This window comes from Neolamprologus multifasciatus, chromosome 22, assembly GCF_963576455.1.
Source record: "Neolamprologus multifasciatus chromosome 22, fNeoMul1.2, whole genome shotgun sequence".
NCBI lineage: Eukaryota > Metazoa > Chordata > Actinopteri > Cichliformes > Cichlidae > Neolamprologus > Neolamprologus multifasciatus.
In genome coordinates, this window is record NC_140459.1 from 18,890,636 (window position 1) to 18,905,682 (window position 15,047).

Here is a 15,047-nt window from a genome sequence, read left to right on the forward strand (position 1 = left end):
CCCGCCTCCGCTGTGCTTCATTGTGTGTCTGGTACTCTCGTTATGTTGAATCGAGAAACTGGATCCTCTGTGCCGTAGCGTGTGTTCGATGTCTTCCGAATGGATACGGCTGCAATTACACAGCAAGAGTCAAGAGAGGGGGAGCAGGGCGCTTGGTCCTGATGCTCCACTTTCTCCCATAAATGTGGCTGATTAATGAGGCTGGCACCTTAATAGGGCGTCGCAAGGACTGACAAACCAACGGTGCTGAATGGGATGTAAGTAATGTGTACCAAAAACTGCCTCTATTATTTTTGACTCCCTGCTCTGTTTATGCTCATTATGTGATCGCAATGGGAAGAGCATGAGTGAAAACCGTCCTACGGTCAGTGGAGAAGAAGTCCTAATTTACTGATAATCAGCCTGCACTGCAGTGTTGAACAGGCCTCAGTAAGAACACATCCATCTTGTGGTCCTCCAGTGCTGTCATTCAAACAGACTGCAATATATTGTCAAGAGTATTCAGTCACCCATTCAAATTGTAGGATTCAGGTGTATAAAATCAAGCACCTGGGCATGAAGACTGGCTCTATAAACATTTGTGAAAGAATGGGTCGCTCTTAGGAGCTCCAAACGGTGCTTGGAGAGCTTCACAGAATAGGTTTCCATGATTGAGCGGCTACATCACTAAGCACAATATTACAGTGGTGTAAAGCACGCCACGACTGGACTGTAGAGGACTGGAGATGTATTCTCTGAATCACCCTTCTCCGTCTCACAATCTGACGGATGAATCAGGGTTTGGCGGTTGCCAAGTGTAAAGTTTCTAGGTGTAGGGTTGTTTTTCAGGAGTTGGGCTTGGCCCCTTAGTTCCAGTGAAAGGAACTCTTAATGCTTCAGCATACCAAGCTATTTAATTCTCCCAACTTTGTAGGAACAGTTTGGGGATGGCCCCTTCCTGTTCCAACATGACCGGTGCACAAAGCAAGGACCATAAAGACGTGAATAAGCACGTTTAGTGTGGAAAAACTTGACTGGCCTGCACTGAGTCTTCACCTCAACCTGATAAAACACCAATTAGAGCGGAGTCTATGAGCCGGGCCTTCTCGTCCAACATCAGTGTCTGACCTCACAAATACACATCTAGAAGAAGGTCAACATTCCCATTTAACACACTCCTAAAACCTGTGGAAAATCTTCCCAGAACAGAAGCTGTTATAGCTGGAAAAGGTTGGCCAATGTCATATTAAACCCTACCCTGCCTTAAGGCAGATGAGTGAATACTTTTAACAATATGTTAAACATGTATTCACTGTGAACATGGTGGGAGAGCATTCTGATCCCACTAATCACAGGTAGGTAAAACCTACTTAATAGTCTTTCGCAATCAATCAGATGCAATTCAACATTTTCCCAAGGCTAATTTCGGGATAAGGAGGGAACACGTGGTCTGCAGTGGCAGGTGGAGCTAAGAAACCAAACGGAGGCACGCTCAAGTTCACCTTCAGACGTCGCTGGTGGTTGTAAAAGTGGCGAACACAACTTTGAGCATATGACAGGTCATTAAATGTTTCCACTCCGGTTGCTGCGGTGCAATAACAGCTAACCATACTGCGAGAGCCGAGAGGGGAGGGGGGGAGGGGGGGGGGGTTATCGCGCGATATCAACCCCTCTTACGTACAGGCGCAGGTGTGACTGAGCCAATCACGGCGCAGGAGCGCGGTTGACCGTTAAAGGTGTGTGAGCGGTTAACCAAACCAACACCGCGGTCCGCTGCTTGTGAATTTACAGGCTGCTTATTGTTTTATTTTAGGGGGGCTGCGGGTGCCTAACCGAGCTGCAGGGGGCATCCTCGCCCTTGCACGCGGAGATCCACCCCCCAACCCCTACACTTCCTTTTAACGCACACATATACACACCCCTCCTCCTGCCAAACTCCCGGGCCAGCGTCGCCATACGGAACATCCTGCCCTCAACGGAGAGGGGGAGGAGAGAGAGAGCCTGAGAGTGTGTGTGTGTGTTCAGAGAGAGAGAGAGAGGTAGAGAGAGCTCGTGCGTGTATTAAGAGAGCGAGAGAGACGAGGTCTGGCTTCTTCTGGTAGTAAATTATCAGATTTTGAGCGCAAAAACTCGCAGAAACAGACAGATCGGGAGGCATCGTGGAAATCTGCTTCAGCGGTGACCGGAACCAGCAGCTGGAGCGCGTGAAGCCTTGGATTAAAAAGCCCGACTACAAGGACGGATGGTCGCACAGACGGGCGGCTCGCTCTGAAGTTGGACAGACTACCGAGGCACCGAGAGCAAGGAGCCGGCGACAGCACAGCCAGCAGCAGCTTTTTTTTTTCTTTTTTTGGGGGTCCCTCCACCTCCCAGAACCCCCCACCCCTTTACACCGGTAAAGGCAGCAGCATCGGCGGCGGCACCGGGAGGCTGTGCCCGCGCACCCCGACCATGGAGCTGCCTTGGCTGCTGGCGCTCACGGCGCTGCTTGCTCACGCCACCACGGTAAGCACGAGCCTTACATCCTTTGTTAAACGGGGAGCTCTCGTTGCGCACACGGGAGTCGGGGTGCGCGCACACGTGTATGTGTGTGTGAGTGAGTGCGCTATCGTTAATGAGACAGTGGCGGCGCGTCGGTGATCGGTAGGAAATCCTACACTCGACCCAGGATCCGTATTGGCCGTCCCAGACTCCTCTTAAGGAGGGGGGACGGCTACCCCCTTGCACACCCCTCCCCACCTCTCCCTTTGCTTTACGCTCACACACACACACACACCAGCCTTTGTGTCTCAATGTCGGGATTTATTGTGGCCTGCGTGTCCCCTGGAGTCAGGAGGTGCGTGTGCGTGCATGTGTGGAGGAGAGAGGGGGGGGGGGTTAATTAGCGGGTTATCTCTAATTGGGCTTGATTACGGGTGTTAGTGCGGTGCCTCGTTCTGTGGTGTCTGTGTCACCAGCTCAACATCCTATCCTTAATTTGGGGGCTCCAGTCATACTGCGGCTTTAACGACTTTATTACCGGGTACTCGCGCTGCAGGACGATGTGTGTGTGTGAAGAGTCAGAGAAGGTGTGTGTGTGACTGGATGTCCAGGGGTGCTCCATTACTTCCCAGATATCAGCGCCCTCATTGTGTGGATGCCAGAATCCAACTGGGGGGCATTCTCCGGTTATAAGCAGAAGTGTGTGTGTGTGTGTGACAGAGACAGCCCGCGGCGGTATGTGGTTGTGGCACAAAGTGGGTGGGGTAACGGGAAAGTTAACGGCGATGCGGTCCGCGAACGAGTGCTCGGATGGAATGATGTCATCGGGAATCGCGAGGAGGCAAGCTGTTTAGGGAATGCGCGAGCCTTCTCCCTCCTCTGCGCGCGCGCGCACACACACACACACACACTCGCACACCTATCTCCTCTCCGGAACTATCCACGCCGAGCTTCACGCGCCCCCCGTAACACGCCCACACTTTCCGTTACCGATTAATCCAGATTTATCCCATAAGCAGCAGGAGGGGGTGGAGGAAGAGGGAGGAAGCTCGCTGAATCATTGAGAGAAAACGAGGATAGCGCCAAAAACACAAATCAAGAGGCAGATCTACTTTTGAGTTTCAAGACTCAGAAGCTGGAGGTCTTTAACGCGTCTCCCCTGCTGTTTTATTTTTAGCTCATCTGCATTTTTGGTTTTATACCTTAATTTATGGCTACTTCCTGTTAAAGGTCCCGAGCTGTTCTCACTAGTGCCATACTGCAAATGCTGATATCGATCTGATACCAAGTAAATGCAGGGCCAGTATTGCCGATACCAATACCGATATTGACACTTTCAACTTAGAAAATGATATAGGAACACATTTTAATGATCACCAAATCACAGAGTTTTAATTTCCATGATAATTAGTTAGCATAACTAAACACATATATTTAATACGTTTTCTAATAAAATAATAATAACAATTTAACACAATTCAGCAGGCTACATAGAGGTAGAAATAGTATCGGTCCCATTGCACTAGTATCGATCTGATGCACATACCAGCACCTGCTGGTCAGGTATACCTGCTGTCTCACAGGCAATTAATTAAACAGCCCATGTAGACCAGAGAAACCAGTTCTACTTCAGAGAGATCCATCAGCTTTAAGCCACTTTTATACATAGTCACAGTTTTTATTTCCATGTTGTTGTACAAAAGGCCCAAATGTTGCTGCTTAATGCATTTTCTTGTCTAATTCACCCTTGCTTTGCTTGGACCATCTTTTGCTGTTTCTGCGGTGAAGCTGCACCAGTTCTGGCAGCTGTTTTCAACACCACACACTCACAGATATAAACACTGATTAGTAGGTCAGTCGGTTGCAGTCCTTGCCAAAGATCCTTGGCCTCCAGCTGACCTAATCTGTCTTTAAGTGTGCAGATGGAGACAGGTGTGTGACACACATACACGTAAATATATGCCGTGGTGAGGAGCGCACTGATAGATCAGCTGCCGTCGAGGGTCATAATTACAAACTCAACCTCAAGCAACCCCGGGCTTTGAATGCACACGCGCATGACCCGTGGTCGCATGCATCCGCTGATGAGCTCTTTTTTCTCAGATGCTTCTTGGCTTGAAGCCAGGAGACTGTGTGTGTGTGTGTGTGTGTGTGTGTGTGTGTGTTCTGAGTGATTCCTCTGTGTTTTGTCTCTGTGGGTATTTCCTGTTGTCAAAGCTGTGACATCACATCCGGCCGTCTTTATTTTACATGGGAGACTGATTTTCCCACAGACATCTGTTGTGTCCCACGGATAGCCTGTGTGTGTGTGTGTGTGTGTGCGTGCATCCGTTTGCCTTCATGAGAGCCCTGACTGTCCATCTGTCTGTGTGTGGGCTCAAAAATAGTGAATCTGCACTGCCAACAACTTGTTCTCGCCAGCCCTCTCTCTCCTTGAACAAGTGCGTTTTATGGTGCGAGTGTATTTGTGTGTGTGTGTGTTTGGCGGAAAGGCGTCGTGTTCTTGAGGATCATGTTCAACTCGTGGAATGAATCAGTGTTTTGTGCCTCCGATAGCAGACAAAGCCCCCCATAGAGAGGAAGAAAGAGAGAAGGATCAAGGAGGAGGGGAAAAATAGCCCAAGCCGGCGGATTGAGGGACAGTGTGGAATGTGAGAGGCAATCTGACACAGGAAGTGGGTCCTTCTCGCTCTCCTGGAGGACAACGTCCCCCTCACGCAAACACACACACACACACAAGGTGGCAGGTAGAAAACACAGACAGGGTGGAGGAAGTATTTCAGGTGTGTGTGTGTGTATTAAGGGAGAGGTGAGGGCATGGTATCCACCTTTCACTGGAGAGAGGAAATGAAAAGGATCATGGTTCATATCCGGAGCGGCATTCATGGACACAGTGAGAGAATAAAGATAGGCTTCAGCCTCCCTAACACCGGCCCGGGTGTTTGTGTGTCTGTGTGTGTCTGTTCATATCTGAAAGCAATTTCTTATCACATGGGACAGCAGATGTGCTGCATTTGAGTGAAATTAGTTTTTCTTTCTCATGGAGGGAGTTTTAGCGCTCCATTCAGCCAAATGGGAATCGAAATTTCACATTTACCATTAAGGCGATAACGGCGGCAGGAGGGACGGGGAGCCCTGCCTGCACGGCCTGCCGATATGGCCTCGTCTGATCTGAGAGAACAATGGGTGCTGAGAATCTGCAGCTGTGCGTGGAGTTTGACCTCCAAAATAAAAGCTGTGTGCAAAAAGCTGACAATAAATCAGAGCCCGTCATTATTGGCCCCGAGTAAGCCCAGAAAGATCGCAGCAATCTGCGGGACCTTTACCCGCTGATGTCAAGCTGCATACTAATAATTTAGACGTCTCATCTCATGTGACCCTTGTTTGTGAATATTCTTCTTCCAGTGAAGAGCATGTGACTGTTTACCCAGAACACAAAGATAGTGGGTGTCTGCAACCACGAGGGGAAAAAAGATAGATAGAGTTTGTTTTATCGAGCGATTATATGCGTGCATTTTGAGGGGGGTTTTCTGTCAGAGTGGAGCAAAGTTTGTTCTCTTTTAACACCATTTTTTTCATTTGAGTATAAAAGTGCTGAGAAGAAGACCCAGCCTCCTTTTTTGTCCTCATGGCCATATCATTGTAATTTATTATACTCTTTACTCAGCCTGCAGATGCTTCAGAATGTTGCACCTCATCTTTAGCAAAGACTAAATGAAGCCAGTGTGGTTGAGAAGACTTGTTCTCAGAGCTCAGATTAACATGAAGAAGAACAGAGCTTTAGTCTGATAACCTGGAATAGTTTACCTCTTATCATGAAAGGCATATTTGTCTCCATTTATACCCATGGATAATAAAAGCTGTAATGTTATCAGCTGGTGTGCAGGTTGGCTCCTGTGACTACCTGATTCAGTGGGGGTTGTTCTGCCCCGATGAGCTGAAGTAATGGTGGAATCTGTGCATTCGTCTATTTGCTTTTTCTACACCTGAGCACTTCTAACTTTCACACTCTGTAGATGCATCAAAGAGCAACTCGGGGTTGGCATTTTTCCCAAGGATATTCTGACAGGCGGACTGGGATCAAACCACCAATCAAACCATGCTAATTGGTTGAGAGCTTGGCCAGAACTGGCCAGACGGTAGCTGCAGTGGACAGTCTTCACTCTTCTTCTAGTTTTTAACTAGAAGTCTCACTTTTGCTCTTTTTGTTTTGTAATATCGCTCCCCTCCTCGGCTGGGCGATGAAGCAGCAGCAACACAATTAAGAGTAGCTCGCTGTAGACGTAGATCTAAGGCAGACCTGATTCACAGGCTGCCTCAAAGAACTGCAGCAAAGGCGTGTTTCCAGATTAAAACACAGTTCTTCATTAGGGGAGTTGTAAGCTTTGGGGCCCAACTTTTGGACTTAACTGCTTTGCTTCTTTTGTTTTTGTTTTTACTTCCTGTTTACATTAATTTTTGCACGGTTTGCTTAGCTATAAACACCAAAATGTTGACACTTGGTTAGTTTTAGACTTGATACACAGTATTAAAATAAATTTGTAGAGTAACTGTATATCCTACAGTGTAGCCTGTTGCTTTTAGCCTGACATCAGTCTTCCCAGAAAAGCAGATAGAAGTGCAGTGACGCATGATGCAATACCCTACTGGTCAGCTGTGCCTTCTAAACACAGCATATTGATTAGTACCAGGGCGCCTGCTGGTGATTAGGGTCAGCCAATAGGCTAAATCCTTTTCCTGTTAGTTAGTTTTTGGAGGAAAGTTCTGTTTCTGCAGAAATTTATCAGCAGTCGGTCGATGTTAGACCGACGGTTATCTGGTTGGAGATTTTGGACATGTTGCCCAACAGGTGCTTTTGTGTGGCTCTGATAACCGCTGACAACAGTCATTCAACAGTCATTCAACAGTCGGGATTTGGCTGGAAGTGACTTAGCACCACAGTTTCATTAAGCTTTCCACATAAACATCAGTCACGCACAGGCTGTCAGTACAAATGAAAAGCAAGCACAAAAAAGCATCTCTCATGCTGAGAAGTATCAGCATTTCTGACTTTAAATTGTAATTAACAAAAAAAACAGTGCTTCTGAAGATGTGCACAGTTATGTTTTAAACAATAAATGTGCCAAATCCCCAAATCTTTACATATTTTGCTTTAAATGGCAATGTTATTTGCTTTAATTGACAGATGTGTCATCTAATATCTGCTTACACTTCAGACTTGCAGGGTAGAAAGTTATCATTTAGTCCCACGCCGAGCCACGCTAACATGTCCTGATGGAAGGAGCCCAGTGTGCCGTGGAAACTTTGCCTGCTCTCTCCATGACCAGTTCCCCCCACGCAAGTGCAGACATGCCTGCTCACATGTGTGCGCTGACGCACTTTAGCATTGTGCCTAGGGATGGGTATTGATAAGATTTTCACGATCCCAATTCCATTTTCGATTCTGTTTAACAATTCGATTCTTTATCGATTCTCTTATCGATTCTTTTTAAAAAAGGAGAACACTAAGGTCTAATAGCTTAGAACTTTGTTTTATATCTTCTCTTTGAACAAGATAGAAATTTAGGAGTAACATGGCCTTACAAACCCAACAGTGAGATCTTAAGAGATCCACAGCCTACGGCTCTTCAATGGGGTGTCACAGGGTCCCCAGGAAAAAAAAAATTGTAAATGTAAAATAATAAAATAAATATTCTTCTGTAGCAATAACAAAGTATAACATCAATTATTCTGTAGCAATTACACAAGAATATCCAGTAATGTCCCTGCCTACAATTAAACACATTCACTTACCGAAAATCATCTGCTGTGGCAAATGGGTGCAAACCTTTGACCACAAACTTAGTCACTGCTCGGTGACATTCGTCTATCCTGGCCTGAAAGGAGACGCTAACGGTAGACTGCAGTGAGAACTGCCAGCATCTGAGCCAGACTCTGTCTGTCTCTCTCATCATGGTCATCTAAATGCACAGTAATGGCAGGTTTTGTAATAAGGCAGATCGCGCTAACATAATATGCACTGTTAGTTGATTATTTACCTGCCGCATTAACGGGAGAGGACGTGCAAACGTTACCGCTGCTGCTGGGTTGAGATTCACGAGTCCGGAGCGGAATTAAAAACACGACATTCATTTAAGGTCATCGTGTGTTTTGTGAGCAAATGCTTTTGTATATTTGTAGTGTTTCCTCCCTTAAATGAAATATCTACTTTGCAAGTATTGCAAGTTGCCCTGTTGTCATCCATTCTCGTAAAGCAAAACCAAACTTTTGAGCGTTTGAGCCGCTTAGGCGCCGTGTTTCCTGCCAGGTAAATGACGCTCCGCAACGTGGTGACGTCATTCGGGGCGACTGGAATCGATAAGGGAATCGTTTGCAAAAATGGCAAACAATTCCAAGGAATTGAAACACTGGGAAACGGTTCTCAACAAGAACCGGTTTTCGATACCCATCCCTAATTGTGCCCCTAATAATCTCACAAACTCGGCGCTCACACACACACACACATATGCGTGCAGCTCCTGTGAATAGCTGTGGTGTGCAGCAGCAGTTTTGTTGATTCAGTGAGTCAGAGGGAGACGGAGAATGCTGGAGGTGTTTTAGGTAGGTCAAAACAGGCTAGGAACACAGCTTGTGTAGACATTAAACACACACACACGCACACACACACACACATACACACACACACTCTCAAACACACACACAGACTCCCTTGCAGTAATTGGGCAGCACTGCGCAGACATACTCACATACATATTCTCTGGAGTGGGGGGTTAGATGAATATAGAGACAAGAGGAAGGGAGGGAGAGGAATGGAAAGAGAAGATAATGAGGGAAAGCGATGGATGGAGGGGAGGGCATGAAATGGAGAAAGCGCGGAGAAAAAGAAAAAGAGTTAATGGCAAGACGGGGATCAAGGGAAAAGACGGGGGCAGCGAGGAAAGACGGGAGGAATGGTGGGCGATTAAAAGGGGATAAAAAAAGGAACCTAAAAAACCAGAGCGAGGGAAGTAAAAGGACCGTGGGAGAGTGATGGAGGGAGAGAAAGGAAGGAGATGGGCCATATTGGGCAAAATGAGGACTGGATGATTGGGATGGCAGCAAAGGGATGGAGCGAGGCCAGAGCGATGGAGATGGAGGGATTTCGAGAGAGAGAGAGTCAGGGTGGGGGAGGGAGGCATGCACTGCTCATTCCCAGGAGACTGTGCTCTACCTGCTCTCCGCGGCCGTCGCCATGACAACCACCATGGCTGCCGCTGTCACAGCTTTATCACCCCGCTCTCCTCTCCGTCCCCTCCCATCCCTCGTTCCCTCTCTCTTTCCCCCCATCTCCTTCGCTCCGTCTCGTTTTCCTCTCTCCCCTCTCGTCGCTTGCTTCATTCACGTCTCATCCCGGCCTCCTCTCCCTCCTTCTCCCGTTCAAGCACAGCGAGTGGGGGAAAAAAACATCCAGATGAAAAGATGGCAGTTGTCTTTCACCTTTACAGTAGCGGTGTGTGTGTGTTTGCAGATGTGTGAGTGTGTGCGCGTGTGCTATTACAGGACTCAAAATTAGAGAGCGTAAACGCGGCACCGTCTCCCAAACCCACAAAGCATTCTGGGATCTCTGTGTGTTAGAGCTTTCGCTATAAATAAAACCCCCAGAAACAGGGCGCCTCCTTCCCACTAACAAACCCTTGTGTGTGTGTGTCTGTGTGTGTGTGTTTGGCTGAGTGAGAATCGTAGATGCCTTCTAGCAGCATATTAACTATACGCTGAGATGATGCTATCATTTTTCACTCACTATCACTCGTGTGTGTGTGTGTCTTTTTAGTACCACTCTCTTCCCTCTCCCGTTTCTGTATCAACACAATAATTACATTAACAAAGGGCCGGATGGGTGGGGTCACTCGGAGCTGTCCAGTGGAGATGCTGGAATGTGTACTTCCTGGCATGCGGCTGATAAGAGTGGGGTAAAGCCACGATAAGCCCCGACTTTACACTCCCAACAGGACCCTAAGCCTCGCCTCTTGGAGGCCTCCACCTGACCCTCCACCCCCCTCTCCATCTGCCGGCCCGAGCAGTTTCTACCTTTAAATAAGAAGCAAAAATCCCGGAGGTTCACTCTTTATCTTGGTGATAGCGTTATGGAAATCACGAGCGTGTCAGGTTTGCCCTTGTGCAGAAGTAATCTTGGAGGAGAAGCCGTGAATAAAATATTTCCTTATTGTAGAACACGTATACACTCCCCACTCTCCTCGAGCAGCATGGCAGCCGGCACCAAACCTAAGCTGGCTCACTGTATCCCCCAAAATAGTAGTTTGATGGTATTCCCATTATTATCTTCCTCTTCAACGTGATCACATGGCCTTCATTAGCTTGTTGCTAACCTGTCGTGGAGGCGGATTCGTTGGCACAGTTAAATGTTCCAGTGCTTTTGATCTTACATCCCCTTGGTACTCTAAAACTCTAGAAATTAAACTGAATTCAATATATTTCAGTATTTAACTGTTAAAAAATATATATAATTTGTTTGTTTTGCTTTTTACGGTTTTATAGACTATATCATTAGTTAGGAAGAACTCATCTCCAGGACTTATTATGTAGTTAACCATTAGTTGCTGCCGGAGGCTATAATAACCCGCAGTGCTATCATTTACTTTTACATTTACCACCAGCAGTCACAACTGGGAGCTTTTTTTTTCTGTTGTCCATTATTTCCTGTCATCTCTCTGCTGTGTCCTTATGCATAAAAAAACAAAACACGACCATTTTAACATTTTTCTTTGGAGTTACACTCGCAGCCACTTTATTAGGCACACCTGTTCAACTACTTGTTAAAGCACGTATCTAATCAGCCAATCGAGACATGTAGACAAGTGCAAACTGAGTATAAGAATGGGGAAGAAAGGTGATTTAAGCGGCGTGGTGTTGGTGTCCAGTGAGCGGCAGTTCTCTGGGCGAAAATACTTGTATTGATGGTTCACGCTGCTGTTGGTGGTGTAATGTGTGGGGGATATTTTCTTGGTATATTTTGCCCTGACAGTTTTCTTACCCTCCCTGTGTATTGATGGCAAGTCTTTATGGCCACAGTGTATCCATCCTCTGGTGTCTGCTTCCTGTAGGATAACGCACCAGGCCACAAAGCTTAAATCACCTCAGTCTTGTTTCTTGAACTCGACAATGAGTTAACTGCATTCAAATGGCCTCCACAGTTAGCAGATCTTAATCCAGTCAACATCTTTGGCATGTGGTGATGGATGTGCAACTGACCAATTTGCATCAACTGTGTGATGTTGATGATCATGTGTTTTCAGCACCTTGATGAATCAGTGCAATGAAGAAATAATGCACGTCTGAAGGGCAAACGAGGTCCAGTTTTTTACTAGCTGCTAATAAAGTTCCTAGGGAGTGCATATCTGTGCAAATACAATTTCTTTGGGAGGTTTAGTGAGACAAAAAGTCACTTTGCATTCTGGGAAGACGTTGTCTTCCACAGACATTTGATAGATGTATTGATTCGCCCGTAAAAATAAACTATAATGAAGTTAAAACAACAAAGGAGGCTGTAGCTTTTTCTCAGCTTAACTACCGCTGAATCCCAAACTCTTCTTCCCTCCATGCTCTGTTTCAAAGAACCAGTTTCTTTGTTTGCATCTTGTTTGCAGATGCCCAATGTTTGACTTGCCCTGACTGGAAATACTACCCCTCTTCCTCTGTTTCAAAATAGCCACTATAGGCAGTCAAAACTGTGTAAGGTTATTTGTACTGAATAGCGGTGGAGTACCACACAAATGGAGATGTAGGAGTAAAACAGAGAGGGTATGTTCTCAGGGGAACATCTTTAAGGTTTCACAGGAGGAGATAAAGATAAAGAAAAACGGGAACAACGTCAGATCGAATTGAAACACGAGGGATTTTACATGCATGAAAGTTTAAATGGATTCTAGTTTGTGGAAGTTTTTTTTCCCTGTCTAATGGCTTTCATGTCTTAAGCGGTGTCAGAATGGGCTCAGATTGGCACTTGGATGAGAAAAGTACATGAAAACACACGTGGGTTCGTACACACGTCTCTTCCGCAGATTTTTCCTCTTCTTTCTTTCAGTCTCCATTTCCTTTAAGAATAAAGACAGTTCATCAGTTTTAAGCTAAAATATCAATTCCTTTTCCCTTTTTTTGGCACTATGCGATTCATCAAGGATCCGCCTGTTTGCATACGGAAATGCACGACCTGTAAGTGTGTTTGTGGCCTTGGGATAGCAGCATGGCTACAGTGAGAGAGCATTTATAGATCTGCTCTTCGAGCTTCCTGAGTGATGCATTTATGTGTTTACATGTGAATATGGAGGCAGAAGAGGCAATGATGGAGCACGGGGAGGCCGCTCATGCCGACGAGAAATACTGTGTGCTAAAGGCATGTGACTCTGTGTGTGTGTGTTTGAATTATTTAGCCCAACGTCCCGACAGAGGAGCGAACGAGGTCAGGAGCTCATTGCTGCAGCGTTTTTCCTCTCTCTATCCATCCATCTTTACACCCTCCACCCACCAGCCCTCCTGCTCCTTCTCCTCCATCGCTGCAGAGCTCCTCGTCTATTCTTCCTGTCTTTATAAACAGGAAGTTAGTAACAAAAGGCTTCCCACATGTTACTCGCGAGAGTAACATGTGTGAGAGAGAGTGTTTCTGTTTGTGTGCATGGACCTTCTGAAGTAAACCTTTGAACCCTGGTTCTTTAAAGGGCTCTTTCAAAGGCGTTTGCATTTTGAGCGAGCCACTGAAGCTAATGAGCTGTGTGTGTGTGTGTGTGTGTGGAGGAGGATAGAGGTTGTGTAATATTGCTTGGTGATTGCAGCAGGCTTCTTTCCCCAGAGGGCCTGTCTTATAAACCCTTCCACATGCAGGTGCACACACTCACACACACTCATACACACACTTGGTTTTCCTGCGGCAGGTGATTCATTCTTAATCTTTCATTCCAACAGTTGTGGATTAGCCCTAATCTCAGCCGGCAGAGACTCGGGTCTGAAAGACTGACTGACACCAGGATTGTGCACACGAACACGTCTGTGAGCGTATTGTTTATTTAGCCGTGTGTATGACATGATAATTGTTTCCCTTGTCCGATCAAGCGCGGTGACTGTGTGACAGGACACGACATGATGGAGGTAGATACAATAGACAGAGCGACAGGTCGCACAACACTGAAACATTATACCCAGCATGAGGACGAGACAGAGGAGGTATTTATAGAGGAGAGGCGTTTCGTCTTCATGGCGATGATTTCTTCCTTTTTCTCTGGTTGACATTTTAAAATGAGCCCAGTCAGCCTCTGCTGTGAGCTGTGCCTTTATTTACTTTGGTTCAAATTTAAAGGTTCTTTGGTTAGCATACAAACAACATGTGTTATTGTTTCTCTGCATAATTTAACCATTAACTGAACTGCAGTCGGCAACCAGCAGTGTTACATTTGTGGCTAAAAATGACCTCTGTGGTTACTGTAGACACCATCAAAGATGTACCTAGCTAGTGTGATGTCATCCACTGTTTTTTGATGCCTCGGGGTGAACATTTTTATCCTCAGCATCTTTGGTGTATTGAACTTGGATGTGATGAGAGAGACCGCACACCGATTGGCTAACAACATGTCAATCCCAGGTGATTAGCCAATGAGCATTCACTAGATAATCCTCACTTCTGGAATAGTGTTACCAAGATTTATAACTTCTTTTATCCAATATGACCTGAAATGAGGGACTGAGCCCCTAAAACTTCTGAGGTTTCGCAGACACGTGGTCGTTTTTGTCTTATCCCCCATTTTGGATGTGGTGTAATCATGGTGGCACTGTAGGGTCAGGTGAATAAGGGCCACACAGTCACACAGGCCTAGAGACTGGTTCATGAGCATGCGGTGACCAATGCATATTCCCCGACATTGCGATTGTTCTGTTTACCTGCACAGAAGACACCAAATGGCCTACAAACGCTCGCCAGCCACTTTCCAAAGTGACTTCCAGCCATCACTTTTCAGACCTGAAAGCTATGTCCATCTTTCGTACTGGATTTGTTGGTTACACAAAGACTCCCAGTTGTGTAAAAGTCTGTAGGGAAAAAATGCCAGTAAGCGTGTGGTTTTTACAGGAAGATCCACCCCTCGCCTGTCACATCCAGTCTCAAAACACCAAAATGGCAACGTCCAAGAGCTCGAGGCTTCACTAACCAGTGGGTGCGGTCACAGTGGCAACATCCATCTTGTAGACTGTAGTTTACTGTCTTTGATCTGACTGTGGTTGAATTGTAATGTTAGATAATAAAGCAAATTGAAAACAGCAAGCTAATTGAGCAGATTAACCATCACAGGCAGTTTGGATGAATAAGATCCACTCGAGATATCCATTTGGCTACATTAGACAGACAGAAATCTGTCTTCATTAGCAAGATAGCTAGTGGTGGCTAATATTACCCTCGGAGCCAGTTGTTTGTGGATGTTAGTGATTAGTGGACACCGTTTCTGAGCTAACATTTGCTAATTTTCTCATTGTTGTCGCTACAATGCTGCGTCCTCCTGATTATTGCAGGAAATCTTTCCCAAGTCCATCGCATAAAAATCAATTCA

At 46.2% G+C, this 15,047-nt stretch overlaps 1 protein-coding gene across 2 annotated transcripts in view; it reads left to right on the forward strand.

Annotated features, from left to right (window-relative positions):
• The first annotated feature begins 1,739 nt into the window (after window positions 1-1,739).
• sdc3 (syndecan 3) overlaps window positions 1,740-15,047 on the forward strand; it is a 41,375-nt gene continuing 28,067 nt past the window's right edge. The window contains exon 1 of one of the 2 annotated variants that reach the window (XM_085148637.1): window positions 1,740-2,484. In XM_085148637.1, the coding sequence (XP_085004763.1) occupies window positions 2,431-2,484 (54 nt within the window). In that variant the 5' untranslated portion in view covers window positions 1,740-2,430. The remainder of the gene's footprint in view (window positions 2,485-15,047) is intronic. The other variant, XM_085148638.1, reaches the window with a different exon arrangement.